General features: G+C 41.6%; 1 protein-coding gene and 1 pseudogene across 1 annotated transcript in view; both read right to left on the bottom strand.

Annotated features, from left to right (window-relative positions):
• Positions 1-25,913, bottom strand: part of LOC131348985 (NACHT, LRR and PYD domains-containing protein 12-like) — a 135,328-nt gene that overhangs the window by 64,405 nt on the left and 45,010 nt on the right. The window contains exons 11-16 of the mRNA XM_058384244.1: positions 20,747-20,920; positions 19,341-19,514; positions 18,917-19,093; positions 17,966-18,139; positions 17,286-17,462; positions 16,577-16,750 (exon numbers count right to left, since the gene is read on the bottom strand). Coding sequence (XP_058240227.1) covers positions 16,577-16,750; positions 17,286-17,462; positions 17,966-18,139; positions 18,917-19,093; positions 19,341-19,514; positions 20,747-20,920 — 1,050 coding nt within the window. The remainder of the gene's footprint in view (positions 1-16,576; positions 16,751-17,285; positions 17,463-17,965; positions 18,140-18,916; positions 19,094-19,340; positions 19,515-20,746; positions 20,921-25,913) is intronic.
• LOC131349014 (NLR family CARD domain-containing protein 3-like) lies at positions 1,242-5,257 on the bottom strand (annotated as a pseudogene).

Below are 25,913 nucleotides of genomic sequence, written 5' to 3'. Positions count from 1 at the left end.
GTTGTCAATTACTACCAACCTTCACTTAAATGAGTCACAACATAAATGTTACTTCTGGTATCCTTAGACCTACCATCTTGAAGTCGTAACAGCGAGCAGCCTACAAACACTACACTCTGATCTGTGTTCAAGTTTCTACACCCAACACTGCAGATCCAGTGCATTTAATTACAGAAAATAAAGAATTATAGAGCTGTACACTAGCAGTTAATAACATGCCAATTCTAGTCGTACTTTACACTGAGTTATATGCTGAATTTCACAGAGACGGTAAAACAGTTGGTGTGTGTTGTTCTCTGTGCTCGTACAGGTACAAATCTGTCACCTGGAGACCTCTGATTTTACAAACACACTGGTTCAGGTGTTTGGTGTGGACCCGAGTACAGGTGGAGTCTTCACATACGTCCAAACAGATCCAAACTAAAGAAAAAGGTTGATTTGTTCAAACTAAACCAGGTAATTAAACAAGGTAAAGCCAGTCATGGGAGCCTGTGTGTGGTCATGCATATGGAACTGGTCAGTTACAGCAAGTGTGTTAATTTACAGGAACAGTGTGAAAAGATAGAGTTGGTTTTTTCGTCTTGTCTCAGAAGGTGGTAAGGGCTGGGCAATTTTATTCTTTCAAAATTACACTCAAGAAAATCATTTTATTAGCAATATAGATTTATAATGTTTTATTTATTAGAATGGACTTTGGAAAATATAGATGTGCAAAAATGTAAGAATCTCTTTCTTAAATAAACAATGATTCTTTGAAATGAAGAGTATAAGAAAGGAAATGTAATAAAAATGCACTATTTGTTCCAAATGGCCCTGTTACTAGTTTATACTATTTAAAGAAAATCCAACTCGACTCTTTCCAGTATGGTCCAGTTCAGTATTTTGTTCCCAGTTAGATGGTGGGAATCAGCCGTGATTAAATTAGGAAGAAAATGTGAAAAATTGGAAGAAATATAAGCATGACCGAGTGAATCTCTCCACAACACTGTGTCACAGAACAAAACATGAGGAACTTGAACCTAAACAGGTACTTGAAGGTGAACAGAGTGTTTAATATTTACTTTTTATATTTTCTATTCATATTGATCTCATTTTGACAGCTTGATGTTTTTCTTGTTCCCATTTGTGAGAGTTCTGTTCAATGTCACTTTCAGAATAAACAGAAAAGAAAAAGTGTCTTTCACTGCTATTTAGTTCAGAAATGTGTTTAGTTCTTAAATGCATGCAATTATTAAGTACAGATTTTTATATAAATTTTAGAGAAAACTTAATATATCATGATTCATCTATAAAAGATATAAAATGATTCATATCCTGATCCATAAGATTTTGTCCATATGGCCCAGCCCTCAGTGCAGACATGACGTGTTAGTGTAAAAAGTGAAACAATCTTCTGTAAAAGTACCAGAGGTTTGTTTAAAGAGGATTAGAGGAACTATTAACAAGCATTAATCCAAACAGTGCAGTTCAGTGTTACATTAAAATAACAAACCATGCAGTAACAGATTTATAAGTAAAAATACTCACACAGCTTTTCTGGAGGCTTTGACCACTGGCAGCAGTCTCAGAAGACATACATCTGATCGATCATATTTCCTCAAATTAAACTCATCCAGCTCCTGTTCTGAGGTCAGTAACACAAACACCAGAGCTGACCACTGAGCAGGAGAGAGTCTGGATCCACTGAGACACATGTAATCTCCTGTGTTCAGGTAAGTCTGTACTTCCTGCACTAGAGAATGATCATTCAGTTCATTCAGACAGTGGAACAGATTAATGGATTTCTCTGGAGATGGATTCTCCCTGATCTTCTCCTTGATGTACTCCACTGTTTCCTGTTTGCTGTGAGAACTACTTCCTGTCTGTGGCATTAAGTCTTGTAAGAGAGTCTAATTGGACTCCAGTGAGAGACCCAGAAGGAAGCGGAGGAACAGGTCCAGGTGTCCATTCTCACTCTGTAAGGCCTTGTCCACTGCACTCCTGAGGAGATCAGACATGTTTGGATCTCCGAAGAAATTAAAAAGTCCAGTGCTTTGCTCCACCAGCACATTTGTCTTTCTAAATTTAAAGCAGAAAAACACGTATAAAGCAGCCAGAAACTCCTGAACACTCAGATGTACAAAGCTGAACATCTTCCCCAGGTGAAGCCCAAACTCCTCTCTGAAGATCTGGGTACACACTCCTGAGTACACTGACACTTCTCTGACATCAATGCCACACTCTCTCAGGTCTTCCTCATAGAAGATCAGGTTTCCTTTCTCCAGCTGCTGGAAAGCCAGTTTTCCCAGTGCCAGGATACTCTCTCTGGTCTGCTGAGGATCAGGGTCATGTTTCTGATGGTACTTTTCATCCTTGTGTTTGATCTGAAAGATCAGGAAGTGTGTAAACATTTGAGTCAGAGTCTTGGGGATCTCTCCACTCTCTGCTTCACCCAACATTCTCTCTAGAACAGTGGCTGAGATCCAGCAGAAGACTGGGATGTGGCACATGATGTAGAGGCTTCTTGAAGACTTCATGTGTCTGATGATTTTATTGGCCAGGCTCTGATCACTGATCCTCTTCCTGAAGTACTCCTCTTTCTGAGGATCATTAAACCCTCGTACCTCTGTTACCTGGTCTACACACTCAGGGGGGATCTGATTGGCTGCTCCTGGTCGAGAGGTTATCCAGAGAAGAGCAGAGGGAAGCAGATTCCTCTTGATGAGGTTCGTCAGCAGAACATCCACTGAGGCTGACTCTGTCATCACACAATCTCTCATTCTTCTGGAAATTTAGAGGAAGTCGACACTCATCCAGACCATCAAAGATCAACACCACTTTGTAGGAGTCACAGTCTATTGATTCTAGATTTCTTATTTCTGGGGAAAAGTGATGAAGAAGATTCATCAGACTGAGATTTTTCTCCTTCATCAGATTCAGCTCTCTAAAGGGAAGTGGAAACATGAAGGTGATGTCCTGATTTGATTTTCCTTCAGTCCAGTCCAGAATGAACTTCTGCACAGAGACTGTTTTTCCAATTCCAGCAACTCCTTTAGTCAGCACAGTTCTGATGGACTTGTCCTTATAGAGGTCATTACAGTTGATGGGTGTCTCCTGTGTTGCTGGTCTCCTGGACGCTGTCTCAATCTGTCTCACCTCATGTTCATTATTGACGTCTCCACTCCAACCCTCTGTGATGTAGAGCTCTGTGTAGATCTCATTCAGAAGTGCTGATCTTCCATGCTGTGAGATTCCTTCATTAATTCTTTTAAACTTGTCTCTCAGGTTGGATTTCAGCTTTGTCTGATACACGAGTTCTAATAAACAGTAATAACATGTTTTAATGCAGAATCACTGAGCACTATATAAAATGTAAAATTCTTTCAAATGCTGCTGTTCATTCCTGATTCATCTACTAAATATTACTGAAGGAACAGGACCATTGTACAGAGTGACCAAAAGCTGGACCATGAACAGAACAGAAAAGCAGCAGATGTACATGATACTAAGATCAAAGTTAAAACTAAAAGTCTTCATATCTAAAACTATTTCCTCTCTCTAAAGTGAACCTGATGGAATAAAGCCATGGCTCAGAGCTCTTACTGTTCTGCAGTGTGTTAGCGAGATCTGTGTGCTTCATGTTCTTCAGGAAGTGCAGTGTGATCTTCAGAGCTCCCTCTCTGACACTGTGCAGATCCTCCTCATCCTCCACCTCCCTCTCAGTGCATGCTGGGTAATCTGGACTCAGGAGCTTCCTAAACCTCTTCAGCTCATTCTTTATCAGAGTGATGACTTTGTGTTCCAGCTCCTGGTCAGAAACACACAGGAACAGATCTAAATATTAGAATCTTACACAGTGAATGGTGCTTTGTTCTACTAGACATCAAGAAATGACAAAGTATGACACACATTACACACTATAAAACACACACACACATTACACACTATAAAACACACACACACACAATAAAACACACACACACACACACCTTGAATACGGAGTCCAGCTGATTTCTGCTGATGTTTGATTTCTTCTTTTGTGGTCTGTGAACAAATAAAACACATCATGTAATATGGACTATATGTATTCATAGCTGCAGAAATCACAGTAATAAATACAGAGACAGATATTTAACACTATCCTCTTAACACAATACACTGATTTCAGGATTTCATCACTGACACTAACATGTTTAGAAACAAATGATTGAATTAATGAATAAAATGATTTATATTGTCATTAATATCCCAGGTGTAAATGTTCTTCTGTAGCACCACAGACCCTCCAGCTCAGGGACTGCAGGCTGAACTGACCTCTTAAAGCAGTTGTCCTCACTGCCGGACCGAGAGCTGCAGCACTGCACAGTTTAGTGTTTTACTGCTTCAACACCTGATAAAGCTCATGAAGGGCTTCATAATGAGACCAGTGAGTTTGATCAGGTGGAACACTGCTGTAAAACACCTCACTATACTGACCTCACATCAGTAGAACTGTCTCTGTCTCTGAAGTGAATTGGAAGTCCCATTGACCAGTCACTCTTCATGGACACACAGCTGGGTTCTGGTGAGTCTGATCTCTTTCCCTCCATCATTCTAGAATTCCAACAGAAATATCAGCAATAATTAATCCTCTGCTGTCTCAGCACTGTTAAACACTGTGTTGATCATTAAACACCAATAATTCCATCTTTTTAATTCAGCTCCAGTCTGCACACTTCTTCAAACAGGAGACACGCCTCATACCTCAGGAATTACACTGAGGTCAGGAGTCCCAATCACAGAGAACTGACTCCGCTGGGTCTTAAAGCCTGTCGAGTTCACTGACTCAAAGCTATGCTGCTCTTCTGCTCCACATTACACAGTCCTTTTTACTCTTCTCTCACTGAATGATTTATCTAAACTGTTCTTAGATCAGATCAGTGATCTATTCACTGCTATTAAACACCTTAAACCAAAGTTTAGTTCCTGTGTTAACTAGTGAGTGTTTAGAGATACAGATCTGTTCCCATGAGACGGTGTGTATTTATTGCTGGTGAATGTAAAAGTTACTGACCTCTCGTCTTTCTTTAAGTCCTGTTTTCCAGACACACTCATGTTGGAGGTCATGTCTCCTTCTCCAGATTACAGCAGGACACACGTTTACTTCACTCCAACATCGGTGTGTTAAATCAAACACTATACACACGATATCAAGTCATAAAACAACCTGTGTACATTAAAAACTTCAGTACAAACCAACAAAACTCCTTATATTAACTCTAAACGTCTTCATTTAGAGCGTTTACTGCTGAAAATAAATCATTAAAAATAGGTGTATTTATGTCAGTCTGTAAGAGTGTAGTGGGAAAAGATTTTAGACACTCTCTACATTGTTCTATTAGTAATACTACTTCTCCTAGGGCTGATAATTCCCTGTGTAACGGATGTGTAAATTATTTTAAAGGGCGATTATTTTTGGAAAAAAAAAACTTTTATTTTGACGAGTGATCTGTTCGTGTGTGTCCCGGAAGTGCAGTGGAAAAAAGACGGAGTTGAGCGCGGGGTTGTATGAGCAGGCCGTACTAAGAAGTGAGTGCAGTGTCGTGTTCGAGGAGCTTGGTCAGTAAAATTGCTTCAACGGAAGATTACCGAGGCTTACGTCGGACAAGGGACAACAGCCTTAAGCGGCAGAGTGGATATTGGTTTTCTAGGCGGAAGAAGTCTTTTCAGCTTTTCGTTTCGGTAGGATGTGTTAGCTGTTAGCATGGCGCACTGACATATCGTAAAGGCCACGAAAGCTGGGAGCGCGTTTAAAGTCAAAACCCCGTTTGATTATCGTTACCTGAAGAGACTTGTTGCATATTTCTTCGCAGTACCTTGCACGCTGTGTGTTTTATTGAAAGCACTCCAAGAACTAACGCTTTAACAGAAGTTTTTTAGTGTATTTGAGTCTCTGCACGTGTTTGGGGGTGCAAGACCGAGTCCTCAATAAGATGCCGTTGGTGCAAAGACGTAACTTCTAAACGATTCCACTTCATAGATGGTTTTGCTACCCTGCCATCCAAATGACATCTTGATCTGGTTTATCTCCAGTCTAAACTTGTTTTTTTGGAAATACTCTGACCTTTTCACAAAGTTGAGGGGATCGGATTTAGTTAGGTTAATTCGCAATCGAGTGGACCGTCAACTTGGGTGCAACCACGCCATCTTTAGTTGATTTCAGCGCACTCTATGTTTGGGCAAGAGCACTCCAAGTCATCGTCTGGCTGACTGGTATTTGCCTCAGTTTTCCTTTTTTTCCCTTGATGACTGAACTGATAGTCTTTGAACTGTGAGTAGACCTTTTGAGGATGTTTCAAAATCGTTTCTCGTTCTGAACTGAGATTTCACTGTGTATGCTTTGTTTTTTTAAATAACTGATGATCTGAGTTGATAATTTGAAGCCGTGATAACTTGTCTCAAGAGGGTTAAGAATTTGAAAAGTGCAACTGTTATTTTCTTTTAGTTTCATAAGGAAACAAGATTACATTGCAAGTGAAACCCATTTTCTTTCCTCTGCTGATGTAATTGTATTGATTTGAAGAACATCACCACAAGGTAGAAATTCTTTTATCATTATTGTTATTATTACCTTTACTTAATTGGCTTAATCTGAATAGAATGGAATAAATATTGTTTGATTTCTTTTACCCTTATTTTCATTGTACCTTTTTGTTGAGAGCTGTCAGGGATTAGGGGCGTCTCTCTTACCTTCTTCGATCTGCAGAGGGAGGAGCATATTAGCCTGTATTATAGTATAGTGTTTCCCATATGCAGTGTCACTTCAGGGAGCCACCGTGTGACATTTTCACACCTGAAGCCTACCCTTGTCAATCAGTAGTGTTCTAACACAATAAGGTAAGAAACCACATACACACATTAGTGTGTATAGGGACTAAACAGCTTGGGGAGCGGGGACCAAGATCCTTTCGTTGTCCAAGCATCCCGGACAGCAGCGATTCATTTTCCCCTACCTAACGGACCAAATACCCCATTACAAAAGTGGCGTCACGAACAGGATCGAAGTGAGCACATTTGAGTAGTCACACATCTCCAGGCCCACCATTTTTTGTCAGGAAAAGAAAACAAAACAAAATGTCTGAGCTGGGGGAACTAAAAAGAGAGATGGCCGAGATCCAGAGGAGGTTTGCTGAGCAGGCAGGGGCACTTGATCAAGCCAGGGCAGAGCAAAGAGAAGCCCTATCCCTGGCAAAGACCGTAATTGAGAGCCAGGCCCCTTCCCAAACGACCCCACCTGCCATTTATATTCCTCGAGACCGGAAGCTCCCAGATTTCACGGATTGCGTGCCAAAACCAGGAGAGCTGAGTATTGAAGAATGGGTGTCGTCGATGAAGTCCGCACTTCAGGTTATGAGGGTGCCCACTGAGGACAAGGTTGAGCTGGTGAAACAGCACCTAAAGGATGAGGCCAAAGCCACAGTAAAGTTCACGTTAGATGGAAAAGAGGAGTCTGTTGACAACATTTTCACTGTCCTCCTTGACACCTATGGAGATAAAGTCCCCATTGGTACGAGGCTTAAAGACTTCTATGACTGTGCTCAAAATGTGGGAGAAACAATACACTCCTATGCATATGACCTTCGGGAAAGACTCAGTCGTGTGCAATGCCGAGAACCAGATAGAGTGGCAGATGCTGAGAAGGTTCTGAAGGAGCAGTTGGTGCTAGGCCTGAAAGACGACTTCTTGCGTCGGGAGATGAAACGCAGAATTAAAGCTGAGCCAGACTTGAGTTTCGTGCAGCTGATGCAAGCTGCAAATACCTGGTCAGAAGAGGAGGAAATACAGCCTCCTAGTAGTGTAAGATCCACTACCCGTGCCAGAGGAGCAGTAAATGCTGCCGCAGCACAAGATGTGCCCTCCACTTTGTCACTGGAAAAATTGCATGAGGCGATCCAGAAAATTGCTGCTCGTCAAGAGGAGTTGTACCAAGCTGTCCATTCAAAAGAAAGGAATAGGCCACAGCTGAGCCGTTCAAAGAAACAGCCGCTAAAAGATAGTGAAGGCCGGTACATATGTTATTCATGTGGGGAACCTGGCCATACTAGTCGCCATTGCCCACAGAGTGACAAGTCAGGGAGGGGACCTGTTTCACCACAATGTACAGTAGAGTCTCCTGAGGTTGCAGAGAAGGGCTCAGGAGGTGAGGTGCGGAAGAGTCCAGGGCCCTCGTTGATTAGGTGTCATACAGCAGAATGGCTGGCCGATGAGACTGCTGAGAAACTGAAGGACAGTGCTTTTGGGGATTGTCTCACTGTTGAGGTGAAGATAGCAGGTGTCAAAACAAAATGCCTCTTAGATACAGGGTCAGAGGTGTCCACCATTTCTGAGTCACACTTCCGACAGCACTTTGGGGAGCAAAAGCTTAAGTTGTCTTCTGCATGCTGGGTTAAACTAACAGCAGCCAATGGACTTGACATTCCTGTCCTGGGTTGCTTACAGGCTGATGTGGAATGTCTGGGAAAGGTGCTTCCTGGAAAGTGTATATTTGTTCTGACTGATGCCAGTCCTGATGTCCGAGAGATGAAAGGAGTGTCTGGGATCATCGGAATGAATGTACTCAATGAGGTTCAGTCCCTTTTCATCTCGGCAGAGGGAATGGAAAAGGTAGACAAGTATACAAGGAAAAGGAAAAGGTAGACAAGGAAGCAGAGCATCTAGGGCCAGATGGGAAGATTGCCGGAAGTCAGGCTGTTACCATTCCCCCTTGCTGTGAGAAGGTACTGGAAGGCCGCTGCGGAGTGTCACCTAGGGTGAGGAGTAGTGTGTTAGTGGAGCTGGTAGTTTACCAGGGACAAGTTTACCAAAAGGACTTTTAGTGGCTCATGTTCTTGCTAAGGCAGATAGTGGGAGGGTACCAGTGTGTATGGTGAACTTGAGTGGAAAGGCCGTTAGACTGGCACCCCGAGCAATAATAGCTTCTATTTATAAGCCAAAGGAGGTGATCACAAAGGATGTGCTTGAATTTGAGGAAGGTGATGGTGTACTGCATGTCAAGGAACTAGAGCAAGACCAGGTTCAGGTTGATAAGAACTCACTTGCACTGCCATCAGCTCCTGTTGAAGTGAACTATGAAGGTCTCACGACAGCACAATGTGAAAGCCTTGCCAGGTTGTTAGTAAAGCACAGAGATGTCTTCTCTAGGGATGACCAAGACTATGGTTACACCACAGCTGTGGTGCACGATATCCCCACTGGTGAAGCTCCACCTATAAAGCAGCGACATCGTAGAGTACCCCCACAGATATTCCAGGAGGTCAAAAGGCATGTTCAGAACCTGGTCTCTCAGGGAATCCTCAGGGAGAGCAGTAGCCCCTGGGCATCACCCGCTGTTATTGTTATGAAAAAGGATGGCAGTGTGCGCTTCTGTTGTGATTATCGAAGGTTGAACCAGGTGACGTGTAAGGACGCATATCCGCTTCCACGGGTGGATGAGTCTTTGGATGCATTGGGCAATGCCAAGCTGTTTTCTACATTGGATTTGACTGCCGGGTATTTCCAGGTGGCCATGAGTGAGAAGGATCGAGAGAAGACAACAGTCACAACTCCATTTGGGCTGTTTGAGTGGACTAGGATGCCGTTCAGGTTGTGCAACGCCCCAGCCACCTTTCAGCACCTTATGAGTGTGGTGCTTGGTGACTTGGCTTTTGATGTCCTTCTGGTCTATTTTGGCGATGTCATTATATTTTCCAGAGATTTTGAAGGCCATTGTGAGAGGTTAGAACTTGTCTTTAACCGTCTCAAGCAACATGGTTTAAAGTTGAAGCCAAGTAAGTGTTTTCTCCTCAGGCCTGAAGTAAGGTTTTTGGGGCACCAAATATCTGCAGAGGGTATAAGAGTAGACAACGAGAAAGTTAAAGCTTTGGACACATGGCCAGTTCCCAGAAATGTGAGAGAGGTCAGACAAGTGCTTGGTTTTATGAGCTATTACCATAGGTTCATTCCAGGATTTGCTCAGATTGCTAAGCCACTTCATTCACTGGTAAGTGGGGGAAAGAGGAGTAAGACCCCAGTAGCATTCACTTGGGACCAAGAATGCCAGGCTGCATTGGACAAGTTGAAGGGGTGTTTGATGTCGCCACCGATTCTGGCATATCCCGATTTTAGTAAGCCGTTTATACTGCCCACAGATGCGAGTCGTCATGGGCTGGGGGCTGTCCTTAGCCAGAAGCAGGAGGGGACGGAGCATGTTGTGGCATATGCAAGCCGAGGTTTAAGGGGCTCAGAGAGGAATGATAAAAACTATAGTGCATTCAAGTTGGAGTTGTTTGCACTGAAGTGGGCAGTCACAGAGAAATTTAGGGAATACCTGATGTACTCAGAGTTTATTGTGCTCACTGACCATAACCCGCTACGGTATCTCTACTCAGCTAATCTCGGAGCGGTTGAGCAACGCTGGGTTGCGCAGCTGGCAGAGTACAACTTTGAGGTGTGCTATAAACCTGGCCGACACAATACTAATGCAGACGCTTTGTCAAGGATTCCTTCCAGGGAGGAACCAGAGAGGGATGATGACGGGAAGGATTTCATCCATCTAGGAACTGACGAGGTGAGAGCATGTTTGTGGCCAGTCAAGAGGATTGACCACGAGGAACCGGAAAGCACAGTGGCAGTGCAGGCATCGATTAGAGGACAAACGAATGGGTATACTTGGAGTGAAATTGGGAAGCACAGAGAAATGATCCTGTGATCAGTCCTATCTATAAGGCAGTGTCTGAAAATAAGAGACCTAGCAGAATGGATCAAGGTTGCATGGAACCAAAATTAAGGAAGCTTGCCAAGGAGTTTGATCGTCTTAAGCTCCGTCAGGGGGCGTTGTTCCGATATATATTGTGGACCTTAGGGATGGAGAAAAGATCTGGCAGATGGTCGTTCCTGAGCCTTTACAGTATGCAGTGTATGAGGGGCAACATGAACATGGAGGTCATTTCGTAGGTAGAGGCACGTTGGCTCGAATGAGACAGAGCTACTATTGGTCTTCCATGTCTACAGACGTACCACACTGGATAAGACAATGCAAAAGATGTACACTAGCCAAAGATGTTTTCCCTAGGCTCCGAGCCCCTATGATATGCAGCAATGTCTCTGCTCTATTAGAGAGCTTAGCCATGGATTATACACAGCTTGAGCAATCTGCTGGAGGGTATGAGAACGTACTGGTTTTTACCGACATGTTCACCAGATTCACAGTTGCAGTTCCTACCAGGAACCAGACGGCACTCACAACGCCAAAAGCCCTGCTTAAACATTGGTTTGTTTATTACGGCTGTCCAGCTCGTCTGCACTCTGACCAAGGCAGGTGTTTTGAGGCCAGTGTGATCAAGGAGCTTTGCAAAATATATGGCATAGGGAAAAGCCGCACAAGCCCATTCTATCCACAGGGAAACTCTCAATGTGAGAGATTCATCCGCACTATGCATGATTTGATAAGGACCCTGCCACCAGTGAAGAAGAAAGATTGGAAGACTCATCTTCCAGAGCTGGTAATGGCTTACAATAGTCATGTCCATTCATCCACTGGTTATTCTCCATTCTATTTAATGTTTGGAAGGGATGCATGTTTACCAATGGATGTTCTTGGAGAAAAGGACCTAGAAGAAGATTAGGTTGATAATCTGGACAACTGGGTGAGGGGTCATCATGCAAGATTGAAGAAGGAGGAGGAAAAGGATATATGACCGTAGATCATTCGGAGCTCTGGTGAGGCCTGGAGACTGGGTATTGCTGCCCAATCATAAGCACAGAGGCAGGAATAAAATTCAGAACCATTGGGAAGACATACCATACATAGTGATAAAGCAGAACCATTCAGATGTACCTGTGTTTACCATCAAACCAGAAAAGGGGGGTCTTCCAAAGGTAGTACACAGAGATCAGCTGCGCCACTGTTCATTCCCATCACCCACCATACCGCGCGCATGTCAGTGTAGTATGAGAGACAAAACAGATACAGACACAGACATGTCATACTTTGTCTGCCTTCCTGAAGCTTCGCAGCACTCCACTTACCGTGCACACGACAGGGAGTGACCCTCCCTACAGTTAGTAGTAGCCCCACAGGGCTACAGTTTCATAAGGAAACAAGATTACATTGCAAGTGAAACCCATTTTCTTTCCTCTGCTGATGTGATTGTGTTGATTTGAAGAACATTACCACACTGTAGAAATTCTTTTATCATTATTGTTATTATTACCTTTACTTAATTGGCTTAATCTGAATAGAGTGGAATAAATATTTTATTTCTTTTACCCTTATTTTCATTGTATGTTTTTGCTGAGAGCTGTCAGGGAGTAGGGGCGTCTCTCTTACCTTATTAGATCTAGGGAGGGAGGAGCATATTAGAATGTATTATACTATTGTGTTTCCCATATGCGGTTTCACTTCAGGGAGCCACCGTGTGACATTTCCATAACTGAAGCCTACCCTTGTCAATCAGTAGTGTTCTAACACAATAAGGTTAGAAACCACATACACACATTAGTGCTTATAGAGACTAAACAGCTTGGGGAGCGGGGACCAAGATCCTTTCGTTGTCCAAGCATCCCGGACAGCAGCGATTCATTTTCCCCTACATAACGGACCAAATATCCCCGTTACATACACATAGTTTGTTATACGTAATAATTGTGTTTTCAGCTCTTGGAGGCGAGGCAAAGTGTACTGGCTGCGGACGAAGTGGACTTCTGGAGGGGAATCACCGCTGACATGATGTCAGATGAAGAAGACGGTGCCGTTGATGGAGTCTCGGGGTGGATGTGAGACCTCCATCGTTCCACAGCCAGGAGCTCAGCAATCTGTGTGCTAAGCTGCAGACGAGACTAGAAGACAGTTCAAAGTATGCAGGACTGCATCACCGGTGTTTGTGAACTGGGCTTCCGTCTAACAGAACGCCACCGCATACCTACGACCCCGAGGCAGCAAAAAGACATTTGATGCCAAACGTGATGCTATGACAATAATCTCTGGCCACTTTTAGTGTATTTATGTTTCATATGTCTATTTAATAAAACTCATATTTAATCAACATGTCTCTCCCAAATGTTTCCTAATATTTACTATTAGCCTTTGACACACATATTGTTATAATATATCTTTAACAATTTTTATAGATTAATATAATAAATATAAATAAATATATTATTATTTATATAATAAATATATAACAAAAGGGAAAAGGGAGGAGTTTACTCAAAACAGTATTATAATTGCCCAGACTGACCAATAGCAACACGTCTCAGCCAATCACAGGTGATCTTTCTCTTTTAAAAATTGTGCTTTCATCCAGTAGGTACTGTAGAACATTCAAGGTGGTTTCATTCATATGCTAATTCACATTTCGAATTATTGTACCTCCACACACACCTCCCTCCCTATACACCCCCTGGTACGAAAACGACTGTTTCTGTCACTTGCGAATGGGAACTTCCCAGGCTGTAAATTGTCGATAACTGCTGGTGATTAGAGAGGTTATTGGGCATTCACAGGGACGAAAATCTGCCTTTTCATGCAGTGTGTGTGTGTGTATGTGTGTGTGTGTGTGAGAGAGAGAGTTTTGTACAGCTGAGTCCTGGGTGTTGAGGAGCCTGATGGCTTGAGGAAAGAAACTGTTACACAATCTGGTTGTGAGGGCCTGAATGCTCTGGTACCTCTTTCCAGATGGCTGGAGGGTGATGTGTGTGTGTGTGTGTGTGTGTGTGTGAGTGAGGAGTGTGGGGTGATCCACAATGCAGTTATCTTTGCGGATGCAGCGTGTAGTGTAAATGTCCGTGATAGAGGGGAGAGAGACTCCAATGATGATCTCAGCTGTCCTCACTATCTGCTGAAGGGTCTTGTGATCCAAGACAGTGCAGTTCCCAAACCAGACAGTGATGTAGCTGCTCAGGATGCTCTCGATAGTCCCTCTGTAGAACATAGTCAGGATGGGGGGAGGGAGATGGGCTTTCCTCAGGAAGTAGAGGCACTGCTGGGCATTCTTGCTGATGGAGCTGGTGTTGAGTGACCAGGTGAAGTTCTGTGCCAGATGAACACCAAGGAATTTGGTGCTCTTGACGATCTCCACAGAAGATCCGTCGGTGAACAGTGGAGAATGGTCACTCTGTGCTCTCCTGAAGTCAACAACCATCTCTTTAGTCTTGGCAATGTTCAGAGACAGGTTGTTGGCTCTACACCAGGCTGTTAGCCGCTGCACCTCCTCTCTGTATGCTGAGTCGTCATTCTTGCTGATGAGACCCACCACGGTCGTGTCATCAGCGAACTTGACTTCAGGGGTTTCCACACACCACACTCTCTCTAGAGCTCACACACAATAGGAGCAGTGGGTGGATTTAATACTAAATTGTGCTGTGTGTGTGTGTTGCATTGGGGTTTCATCCAGAATGTATTCCTGACTCGTTCACTCTGCGACCCTCATGAGCATGAAGCACGTGCAGAAGATGAATAAATCTTCTGCACAGCCAGATGTTAAGTGAGAAATGCCAGCTGTTGAGCGGCTCAAAGTCAGGACAAAGTCCAGGTTAGACAGCGAGGATGCAGTAGACCTAATTAATATGATCTTAGACGTGCTGTAATGCTGGAATAGTCTAGATTGTGTGATTGCACTGGATCACTATCGAGTTCTGTAACAGACAACTTGCTTGTGGAATAAGAAAATGTTTTCTTTCCTTTTCTATTCTAATATCTGTTTTGTTTTGCATTGCAGATTCCTCCTCACTGTAAGCCCTAACACTTCTGTTAACTTCTAAACAATATCAGTATAGGACTTAAAACTTGGCATTTAGTTAACACAACAAGACACTTTTGTGTTCTATTAATGAGTAAAGAGGTTTTAAGGTACCGAAGCATTCTTCTTCCCTCAGGCAATCAGGTATTTCAACAGAGCTCTGAACTAAGCTGAACACCTACAAACACACAGACACTCGCACACAACAGAGAACTGAATTGAGCTGGACACACACACAAAATTGATCTTGTTTACATGTGCAGGTCTATTTTGAGAACTTATATTAATTTAAGGTTCTACTTGAATACAAAGTGTTCTCCTGAGTCTGATCCTAAACCTGAGTCCCAACTCACAGGCAGTGAAGTGATTCAGATTCTGATCCGTTCCAGTAAACTGCTTCCTTGTGAATGACACGGACTTCCACAAAGATGCAGCAGTTTTCTTTAACATGTGAATGAACATGATTTGGGTCTAACACTGGGCTCCAGTCTGCTCCATCATGTAGGACTTAATTTAAGTTGTTGAGATTGAATTGTTCATTAAATTGAATTGTTGAATGTTTTCCTTGCAGTAACTTCCTGTGTTCAGCACCACACCCAATACTGCAGCACCTGAGAGACAGGAAGTGATCATGTTACTGAGACAGAACAGTTACTGCTTCAGAAAGGTTTGTGATCAAACACACCTCAAACACCTGAATTGTTGTGTTTCACTCACACTCACTGTTTATTCTGTAATTACACACAGTGGAAATGACATGTATACAACATATATACAAAACTGGGTCACTACAACAACAAATCAATCAGCAGACCTGTTACCATGGTTACAATTAAACACAGATTAGCAAAAAAACAAAGAACAGAGATATGAAAAGTCATTATTAAATAAAAAAAAAAAAATAATGATAAATATTCCAACTGTAACTCAATCATCTGTGGAGAAACAAATGTGATATAAAAAAAGGAGGTAAAAATTGACTATAAACATCTCCAACAGCTGGATGTGTGTTTGTGTAATCAGTGTGATGGTGTGATGATATCTCTGTGTTGTGTGTAGATGCTGAAGGATTGGACTTTGGATTGTAAAATATGTGATTAAAGCCTGAAGTAATTTGTAGCTGAGTGGATAAAAGGATGTGGTCAGTCACGGTTATTGTTCTGGAACTTCTACATCTGAATATGAATGATTCAGCTCCCAAACTGCTGGAAATGTGGGACGGGTTCTAACGCTTCACCACTACTGCTTTATCCTGGACAAGAGGTTTGAGGTCAGACTCCGGTCATACACCAGACCTGGTGAGTTTATAATCTTTAATTCTGAAAAACAGAAGAGAACAGAATTACAGACAACGTTAAACAGAGTCACTCATCACATTCCTTATGAACAACAGAAGCGTAATGCACACACTAGATGTGACATTTTACACAACACACTGAATATTACTCAATGTCTTACAATACAGTAGAGTAAAGAGACAGGAAGTCAGTAACTCACTGTAGTGTCTCCAGTTTACAGTGTGCATCCTTCAGTAGATCAGAGAGCAGCTTCACTCCTGATTCTCCTGGATTATTACCATTCAGATCCAGTTCTCTCAGGTGTGATGAGGAGTTTGACCTCAGAGCTGAAGCCAGAGCAGCACAACCTTCATCTGTAATACTGCAGTTCCTCATCCTGCAAGAAAGAAAACCTTCTCACACTTACAACAGATGAGAACTGGAGGTTGCTGTGTTTATTAAAACTCTGATGTGTTTGTGTTTGTGTGTATGTATGTACAGAATGTGTGTGTGTGTGTGTGTACACTGTGTGTGTGTATGTATGTACAGTGTGTGTGTGTGTACCTCAGTATCTCCAGTGTACAGTGTGGATTCTTCAGTCCAGCAGAGAGCAGCTTCACTCCTGAATCCTGCAGTTTATTGACACTCAGGTTCAGTTCTCTCAGACTGGAGGAGTTTGAGCTGAGAACTGAGGACAGAGCTCTACAGCTTTCCTCTGTCAGATTACACTGAAACAGACTGGAAGAGAAATGATGAAATATCAGAACACTGATCTCAAACACACACACAGCCATAATCCAGCTAAAGTTGAAGCTGTAACAGAAATGTGAGTGTGTTTCTCTCACACACACAAGGTCAGTGATTGGGATCCACAGGGTGTGAGAAACGTTTCCTAACGAGTAAAAACAATCATGAGACTAATAGGAGGGGTAAGGATGTCAGTATAAATAGAGGGGATTTTGTACGGGGGTGGGGGGGGTGCACTTGACCACGTCGGGGCTGATGCTGTGTACTTGAGAGACATTTTGCTGTTATTTTTGTTAAAGATCGTCTTGATAAAAATAAAGCCAGTTGTTTCTTCTAATCCAAGCCTGAGGAAATTTCTTTATTTTATTTTTATGGATTAGTGAAGTTTTGTAAGTATTTGGTAATAATAGGTCATTACACATACATACACACACAAACAAACTGAAAATATTATACAGAACACACTGAATATTACTCAATGTCTTACAATACAGTAGAGTAAAGAGACAGGAAGTCAGTAACTCACTGTAGTGTCTCCAGTTTACAGTGTGGATCCTTCAGTAGATCAGAGAGCAGCTTCACTCCTGATTCTCCTGGATTATTACCGTCCAGATCCAGTTCTCTCAGGTGTGATGAGGAGTTTGACCTCAGAGCTGAAGCCAGAGCAGCACAACCTTCATCTGTAATACTGCAGTTCCTCATCCTGCAAGAAAGAAAACCTTCTCACACTTAACACACTCAGTTTTAGCATTGAAAACATGAACTACACAAAATCTTTATATACACTACATTTACTCTCCATCTCACACACAACAATGACAATATATCAGATCTCTACAATTACAGCAACCTCCAGTTCTCATCTGTTGTAAGTGTGTTTATTAAAACTCTGATGTGTGTGTGTGTGTATGTATGATTGTATGTATGTACAGTATATATGTGTGTGTATGTATGTACAGTATGTGTGTGTGTGTGTGTTTGTGTGTGTATGTACAGTATGTGTGTGTCTGTGTGTATGTACAGTATGTGTGTGTGTGTGTGTGTGTATGTACAGTATGTGTGTATGTACAGTGTGTGTGTGTGTCTACACGTATGTACAGTATGTATGTTTGTGTATGTATGTAAAGTGCGTGTGTTTGTGTTTATGTATGTATGTACAGTATGTGTGTGTGCGCGTGTGTGTGTACAGTATGTGTGTGTGTGTACCTCAGTATCTCCAGTGTACAGTGTGGATTCTTCAGTCCAGCAGAGAGCAGCTTCACTCCTGAATCCTGCAGTTTATTGTGACTCAGGTTCAGTTCTCTCAGACTGGAGGAGTTTGAGCTGAGAACTGAGGACAGAGCTCTACAGCTTTCCTCTGTCAGATTACACTGAAACAGACTGGAAGAGAAATGATGAAATATCAGAACACTGATCTCAAACACACACACAGCCATAATCCAGCTAAAGTTGAAGCTGTAACAGAAATGTGAGTGTGTTTCTCTCACACACAGAAGGTCAGTGATTGGGATCCACAGGGTGTGAGAAACGTTTCCTAACGAGTAAAAACAATCATGAGACTAATAGGAGGGGTAAGGATGTCAGTATAAATAGAGGGGATTTTGTACGGGGGTGGGGGGGTGCACTTGACCACGTCGGGGCTGATGCTGTGTACTTGAGAGGCATTTTACTGTTATTTTTGTTAAAGATCGTCTTGATAAAAATAAAGCTGGTTGTTTCTTCTCATCCAAGCCTGAGGAAATTTCTTTATTTTATTTTTGTGGATTAGTGAAGTTTTGTAAGTATTTGGTAATAATAGGTCATTGGAGAAGACTTCAGAACCACCCTGTAGTGTGTCCACTCAGAGGGGGACAGACAGAAAACTAGACATTTAGAGGGAAATTATGTAATAAAACTGCAGATATAACAAAACTCATTACTGTTTCCTCAAATTATTTTCATTTAAAAATATCAGGAAGCAGATCATCACTCATTCAACCTCCCACTGTTAAAACCACATCTACAGGGCAGTACACACACACACACAAACACACACACACACACACAAACACATACACATACACACATACAAACTGAAAATATTATACAGAACACACTGAATATTACTCAGTGTCTTACAATAGAGTAGAGTAAAGAGACAGGAAGTCAGTAACTCACTGTAGTGTCTCCAGTTTACAGTGTGGATCCTTCAGTAGATGGGAGAGCAGCTTCACTCCTGATTCTCCTGGATTATTACGGTTCAGATCCAGTTCTCTCAGGTGTGATGAGGAGTTTGACCTCAGAGCTGAATCCAGAGCAGCACAACCTTCATCTGTAATACTGCAGTTCCTCATCCTGCAAGAAAGAAAACCTTCTCACACTTAACACACTCAGTTTTAGCATTGAAAACATGAACTACACAAAATCTTTATATACACTACATTTACTCTCCATCTCACACACACAACAATGACAATATATCAGATCTCTACAATTACACTTACAACAGATGAGAACTGGAGGTTGCTGTGTTTATTAAAACTCTGATGTGTGTGTGTATGTGTGTTTGTGTTTGTGTGTGTGTGTGTGTGTGTGTGTGTACCTCAGTATCTCCAGTGTACAGTGTGGATTCTTCAGTCCAGCAGAGAGCAGCTTCACTCCTGAATCCTGTAGTTCATTGTCACTCAGGTCCAGTTCTCTCAGACTGGAGGAGTTTGAGCTGAGAACTGAGGACAGAGCTCTACAGCTTTCCTCTGTCAGATTACACCAACACAGACTGGAAGAGAAATGATGAAGTATTTGACTTATTTCTCTGATAGTGAATGATGTGTTTCCATCAGTTGGGAAATAAAGTGTTTACCTGAACACAAGAATCTAATGACAGGATAAAAATATAAAATGAAGAGTCTGTGTATAAACTTGGACTGCTCTTGGACAGATCCATGTGTCTCAGCTCATATGAGATGATGTATTTAACTTTCTAAAAGAAGATAATAACAGAGAGGCCACTCTGAACAAACATGTCTCTTTATTTCTAGCAGAGAGATTTTCATACAGTGTGTTCAGCAGCTCTGGGGAAAGTTCTGCTGGAGAACATTTCCATATTTCCACACTGTCCTTTACTGCTTCATTACAGTGTGTTCAGTCTGTAGATCTGTGGACACATTTACTTTCTGTTACTAATATTTTCTGGAATATTTTTGTCAACTCAAGTCAAGAAGCTTTTGTCATCATTTCAGCCACATATATCTGACGCAGTACATAGTGAAATGAAACCAGGTTTCTCCAGGACCTGGTGCTACATAAACATACAACATATAATTACAAACACAGAACACCAACACAGAGCTAGGACAGAAAAACACAATTTAAAATACAAACTAGCAGAAATGCATAAAGTATGAGAGATAAGACGAGTAATTCAGTTAAGACTAAAGTAATGTGTGTGTATTAAAGGAGGATGGAGCGGTCTGTCTGTGTATAGCTGTAAGCCCACATGGTGTAAACGCCTCAGCAGACAGAAGATTTAGAGCACACTGTTAGAGGTACTTAATGGCATTGCACCTGTGTATTTAGCAGAATTCCTGATGGATCACACCTTAAATATTTTTGTACCATGAACAAATGCTGACTTTCTTCATGTGAATTTTAATAAGAAGAAGCTCGGTGAAAGTGCATTTAGTGTCCCTGCTCCCAGGATGTGGAACTCACTCCCAGTGTATATCCATCAGGAACCTTCACTAAATACATTTAAAAAGCAGCTTGAACACACTTATTTACTTTAGCTTCAATTAGATCTCTGGATTTTAAGCTTAAAACTGCTTTTAATGTCTTCAAAATTATTATATAGTTTTTATTTTAATTAGGAAAAGTGCTGTGTAAATTAAGATATTATTATTATTATTATTATTATTATTATTATTATTATTATTATTTGTCAGGCATTAATATACTTTGTGTGTGTGTATGTATGTATATGTGTTTGTGTGTGTGTGTGTGTGTGTGTACCTCAGTATCTCCAGTGTACAGTGTGGATTCTTCAGTCCAGCAGAGAGCAGCTTCACTCCTGAATCCTGCAGTTTATTGTAACTCAGGTTCAGTTCTCTCAGACTGGAGGAGTTTGAGCTGAGAACTGAGGACAGAGCTCTACAGCTTTCCTCTGTCAGATTACACACACACAGCCTGGAAGAGAAATGATGAAATATCAGAACACTGATCTCAAACACACACACAGCCATAATCCAGCTAAAGTTGAAGCTGTAACAGAAATGTGAGTGTGTTTCTCTCACACACAGAAATCAGAGGACAGGACACCACATCAGGACATTTACAGGAGCAGGGATGTCTTTCTGAACTCCACAATCTCTCAGCTACAATTTATTAGAAGACCATTAGGTCATGTACATAACACACACAGGTGAGAGCGAGCAGCCTACAAACACTACACTCTGATCTGTGTTCAAGTTTCTACACCCAACACTGCAGATCCAGTGCATTTTATTACAGAAAATAAAGAATTATAGAGCTGTACACTAGCAGTTAATAACATGCCAATACTAGTCGTACTTTACACTGAGTTATATGCTGAATTTCACAGAGACGGTAAAACAGTTGGTGTGTGTTGTTCTCTGTGCTCGTACAGGTACAAATCTGTCACCTGGAGACCTCTGATTTTACACACACACTGGTTCAGGTGTTTGGTGTGGACCCGAGTACAGGTGGAGTCTTCACATACGTCCAAACAGATCCAAACTAAAGAAAAAGGTTGATTTGTTCAAACTAAACCAGGTAATTAAACAAGGTAAAGCCAGTCATGGGAGCCTGTGTGTGGTCATACATATGGAACTGGTCAGTTACAGCAAGTGTGTTAATTTACAGGAACAGTGTGAAAAGATAGAGTTGGTTTTTTCGTCTTGTCTCAGAAGGTGATAAGGGCTGGGCAATTTTATTCTTTCAAAATTACACTCAAGAAAATCATTTTATTAGTAATATAGATTTATAGTGTTTTATTTATTAGAATGGACTTTGGAAAATATAGATGTGCAAAAATGTAAGAATCTCTTTCTTAAATAAACAATGATTCTATTAAATAAAGAGTATAAGAAAGGAAATGTAATAAAAATGCACTATTTGTTCCAAATGGCCCTGTTACTAGTTTATACTATTTAAAGAAAATCCAACTCGACTCTTTCCAGTATGGTCCAGTTCAGTATTTTGTTCCCAGTTAGATGGTGGGAATCAGCCGTGATTAAATTAGGAAGAAAATGTGAAAAATTGGAAGAAATAAAAGCATGACAGAGTGAATCTCTCCACAACACTGTGTCACAGAACAAAAGATGAGGAACTTGAACCTAAACAGGTACTTGAAGGTGTTTAATATTTACTTTTTATATTTTCTATTCATATTGATCCCATTTTGACAGCTTGATGTTTTTCTTCTTCTCATTTGTGAGAGTTCTGTTCAATGTCACTTTCAGAATAAACAGAGAAAAGAAAAAGTGTCTTTCACTGCTGTTTACTTCAGAAATGTGTTTAGTTCTTAAATGCATGCAGGTATTTTGTACAGATTTTTATATAAATTTTAGAGAAAACTTAATATATCATGATTCATCTATAAAAGATATAAAATGATTCATATCCTGATCCATAAAATTTTGTCCATATGGCCCAGCCCTCAGTGCAGACATGACGTGTTAGTGTAAAAAGTGAAACAATCTTCTGTAAAAGTACCAGAGGTTTGTTTAAAGAGGATTAGAGGAACTATTAACAAGCATTAATCCAAACAGTGCAGTTCAGTGTTACATTAAAATAACAAACCATGCAGTAATACATTTATAAATAAAAATACTCACTCAGCTTTTCTGGAGGCTTTGACCACTGGCAGCAGTCTCAGAAGACAATCCTCCGATCGATCATATTTACTCAAATCAAACTCATCCAGCTCCTGTTCTGAGGTCAGTAACACAAACACCAGAGCTGACCACTGAGCAGGAGAGAGTCTGGATCCACTGAGACACATGTAATATCCTGTGTTCAGGTAAGTCTGTACTTCCTGCACTAGAGAATGATCATTCAGTTCATTCAGACAGTGGAACAGATTGATGGATTTCTCTGGAGATGGATTCTCCCTGATCTTCTCCTTGATGTACTCCACTGTTTCCTGTTTGCTGTGAGAACTACTTCCTGTCTGTGGCATTAAGTCTCGTAAGAGAGTCTGATTGGACTCCAGTGAGAGACCCAGAAGGAAGCGGAGGAACAGGTCCAGGTGTCCATTCTCACTCTGTAAGGCCTTGTCCACTGCACTCCTGAGGAGATCAGACATGTTTGGATTTCTGAAGAAATTAAAATGTCCAGTGCTTTGCTCCACAAGCACATTTGTCTTTCTAAATTTAAAGCAGAAAAACACGTATAAAGCAGCCAGAAACTCCTGAACACTCAGATGTACAAAGCTGAACACCTTCCCCAGGTGAAGCCCAAACTCCTCTCTGAAGATCTGGGTACACACTCCTGAGTACACTGACACTTCTCTGACATCAATGCCACACTCTCTCAGGTCTTCCTCATAGAAGATCAGGTTTCCTTTCTCCAGCTGCTGGAAAGCCAGTTTTCCCAGTGCCAGGATACTCTCTCTGGTCTGCTGAGGATCAGGGTCATGTTTCTGATGGTACTTTTCATCCTTGTGTTTGATCTGAAAGATCAGGAAGTGTGTAAACATTTGAGTCAGAGTCTTGGGGATCTCTCCACTCTCTGCTTCACCCAACATTCTCTCTAGAACTGTGGCTGAGATCCAGCAGAAGACTGGGATGTGGCACATGATGTAGAGGCTTCTTGAAGACTTCATGTGTCTGATGATTTTATTGGCCAGGCTCTGATCACTGATTCTCCTCCTGAAGTACTCCTCTTTCTGAGGATCATTAAACCCTCGTACCTCTGTTACCTGGTCTACACACTCAGGAGGGATCTGATTGGCTGCTCCTGGTCGAGAGGTTATCCAGAGAAGAGCAGAGGGAAGCAGATTCCTCTTGATGAGGTTCGTCAGCAGAACATCCACTGAGGCTGACTCAGTTAAATCACACAATCTCTCATTCTTCTGGAAATTTAGAGGAAGTCGACACTCATCCAGACCATCAAAGATCAACACCACTTTGTAGGAGTCACAGTCTATTGATTCTAGATTTCTTATTTCTGGGAAAAAGTGATGAAGAAGATTCATCAGACTGAGATTTTTCTCCTTCATCAGATTCAGCTCTCTAAAGGGAAGTGGAAACATGAAGGTGATGTCCTGATTTGATTTTCCTTCAGTCCAGTCCAGAATGAACTTCTGCACAGAGACTGTTTTTCCAATTCCAGCAACTCCTTTAGTCAGCACAGTTCTGATGGACCTGTCCTTAAAGAGGTCATTACAGTTGATGGGTGTCTCCTGTGTTGCTGGTCTCCTGGACACTGTCTCAATCTGTCTCACCTCATGTTCATTATTGACGTCTCCACTCCAACCCTCTGTGATGTAGAGCTCTGTGTAGATCTCATTCAGAAGTGCTGATCTTCCATGCTGTGAGATTCCTTCATTAATTCTTTTAAACTTGTCTCTCAGGTTGGATTTCAGCTTTGTCTGATACACGAGTTCTAATAAACAGTAATAACATGTTTTAATGCAGAATCACTGAGCACTATATAAAATGTAAAATTCTTTCAAATGCTGCTGTTCATTCCTGATTCATCTACTAAATATTATTGAAGGAACCAGGACCATTGTACAGAGTGACCACAAGCTGGACCATCAACAGAACAGAAAAGCAGCAGATGTACATGATACTAAAATCAAAGTTCAAACTAAAAGTCTTCATATCTAAAACTATTTCCTCTCTCTAAAGTGAACCTGATGGAATAAAGCCATGGCTCAGAGCTCTTACTGTTCTGCAGTGTGTTAGCGAGATCTGTGTGCTTCATGTTCTTCAGGAAGTGCAGAGTGATCTTCAGAGCTCCCTCTCTGACACTGTGCAGATCCTCCTCATCCTCCACCTCCCTCTCAGTGCATGCTGGGTAATCTGGACTCAGGAGCTTCCTAAACCTCTTCAGCTCATTCTTTATCAGAGTGATGACTTTGTGTTCCAGCTCCTGGTCAGAAACACACAGGAACAGATCTAAATATTAGAATCTTACACAGTGAATGGTGCTTTGTTAATGATTTTGATTATGAAAATAATAAAAGTCTCTTCCTCTTGCCTTTAGTTACAACTGAAATTCTGATTATTCATACAAGTGATTACCCATAATTCTACTGGACATCAAGAAATGACAAGGTATGACAACACACACATTACACACTATAACACACACACACACACACACACCTTGAATATGGAGTCCAGCTGATTTCTGCTGATGTTTGATTTCTTCTTTTGTGGTCTGTGAACAAATAAAACACATCATGTAATATGGACTATATGTATTCATAGCTGCAGAAATCACAGTAATAAATACAGAGACAGATATTTAACACTATCCTCTTAACACAATACACTGATTTCTGGATTTCATCACTGACACTAACATGTTTAGAAACAAATGATTGAATTAATGAATAAAATGATTTATATTGTCATTAATATCCCAGGTGTAAATGTTCTTCTGTAGCACCACAGACCCTCCAGCTCAGGGACTGCAGGCTGAACTGACCTCTTAAAGCAGTTGTCCTCACTGCCGGACCGAGAGCTGCAGCACTGCACAGTTTAGTGTTTTACTGCTTCAACACCTGATAAAGCTCATGAAGGGCTTCATAATGAGACCAGTGAGTTTGATCAGGTGGAACACTGCTGTAAATCACCTCACTATACTGACCTCACATCAGTAGAACTGTCTCTGAAGAAAATTGGTTCTCCCATTGACCGGTCACTCTTCATGGACACACAGCTGGGTTCTGGTGAGTCTAATCTCTTTCTCTTCATCATTCTAGAATTCCAACAGAAATATCAGCAATAATTCATCCTCTGCTGTCTCAGCACTGTTAAACACTGTGTTGATCATTAAACACCAATAATTCCATCTTTTTAATTCAGCTCCAGTCTGCACACTTCTTCAAACAGGAGACACGCCTCATACCTCAGGAATTACACTGAGGTCAGGAGTCCCAATCACAGAGAACTGACTCCGCTGGGTCTTAAAGCCTGTCGAGTTC

This window comes from Hemibagrus wyckioides, linkage group LG29 (assembly GCF_019097595.1).
Source record: "Hemibagrus wyckioides isolate EC202008001 linkage group LG29, SWU_Hwy_1.0, whole genome shotgun sequence".
Classification (NCBI taxonomy): Eukaryota; Metazoa; Chordata; class Actinopteri; order Siluriformes; family Bagridae; genus Hemibagrus; species Hemibagrus wyckioides.
This window is presented reverse-complemented; position numbering and strand designations above follow the sequence as displayed.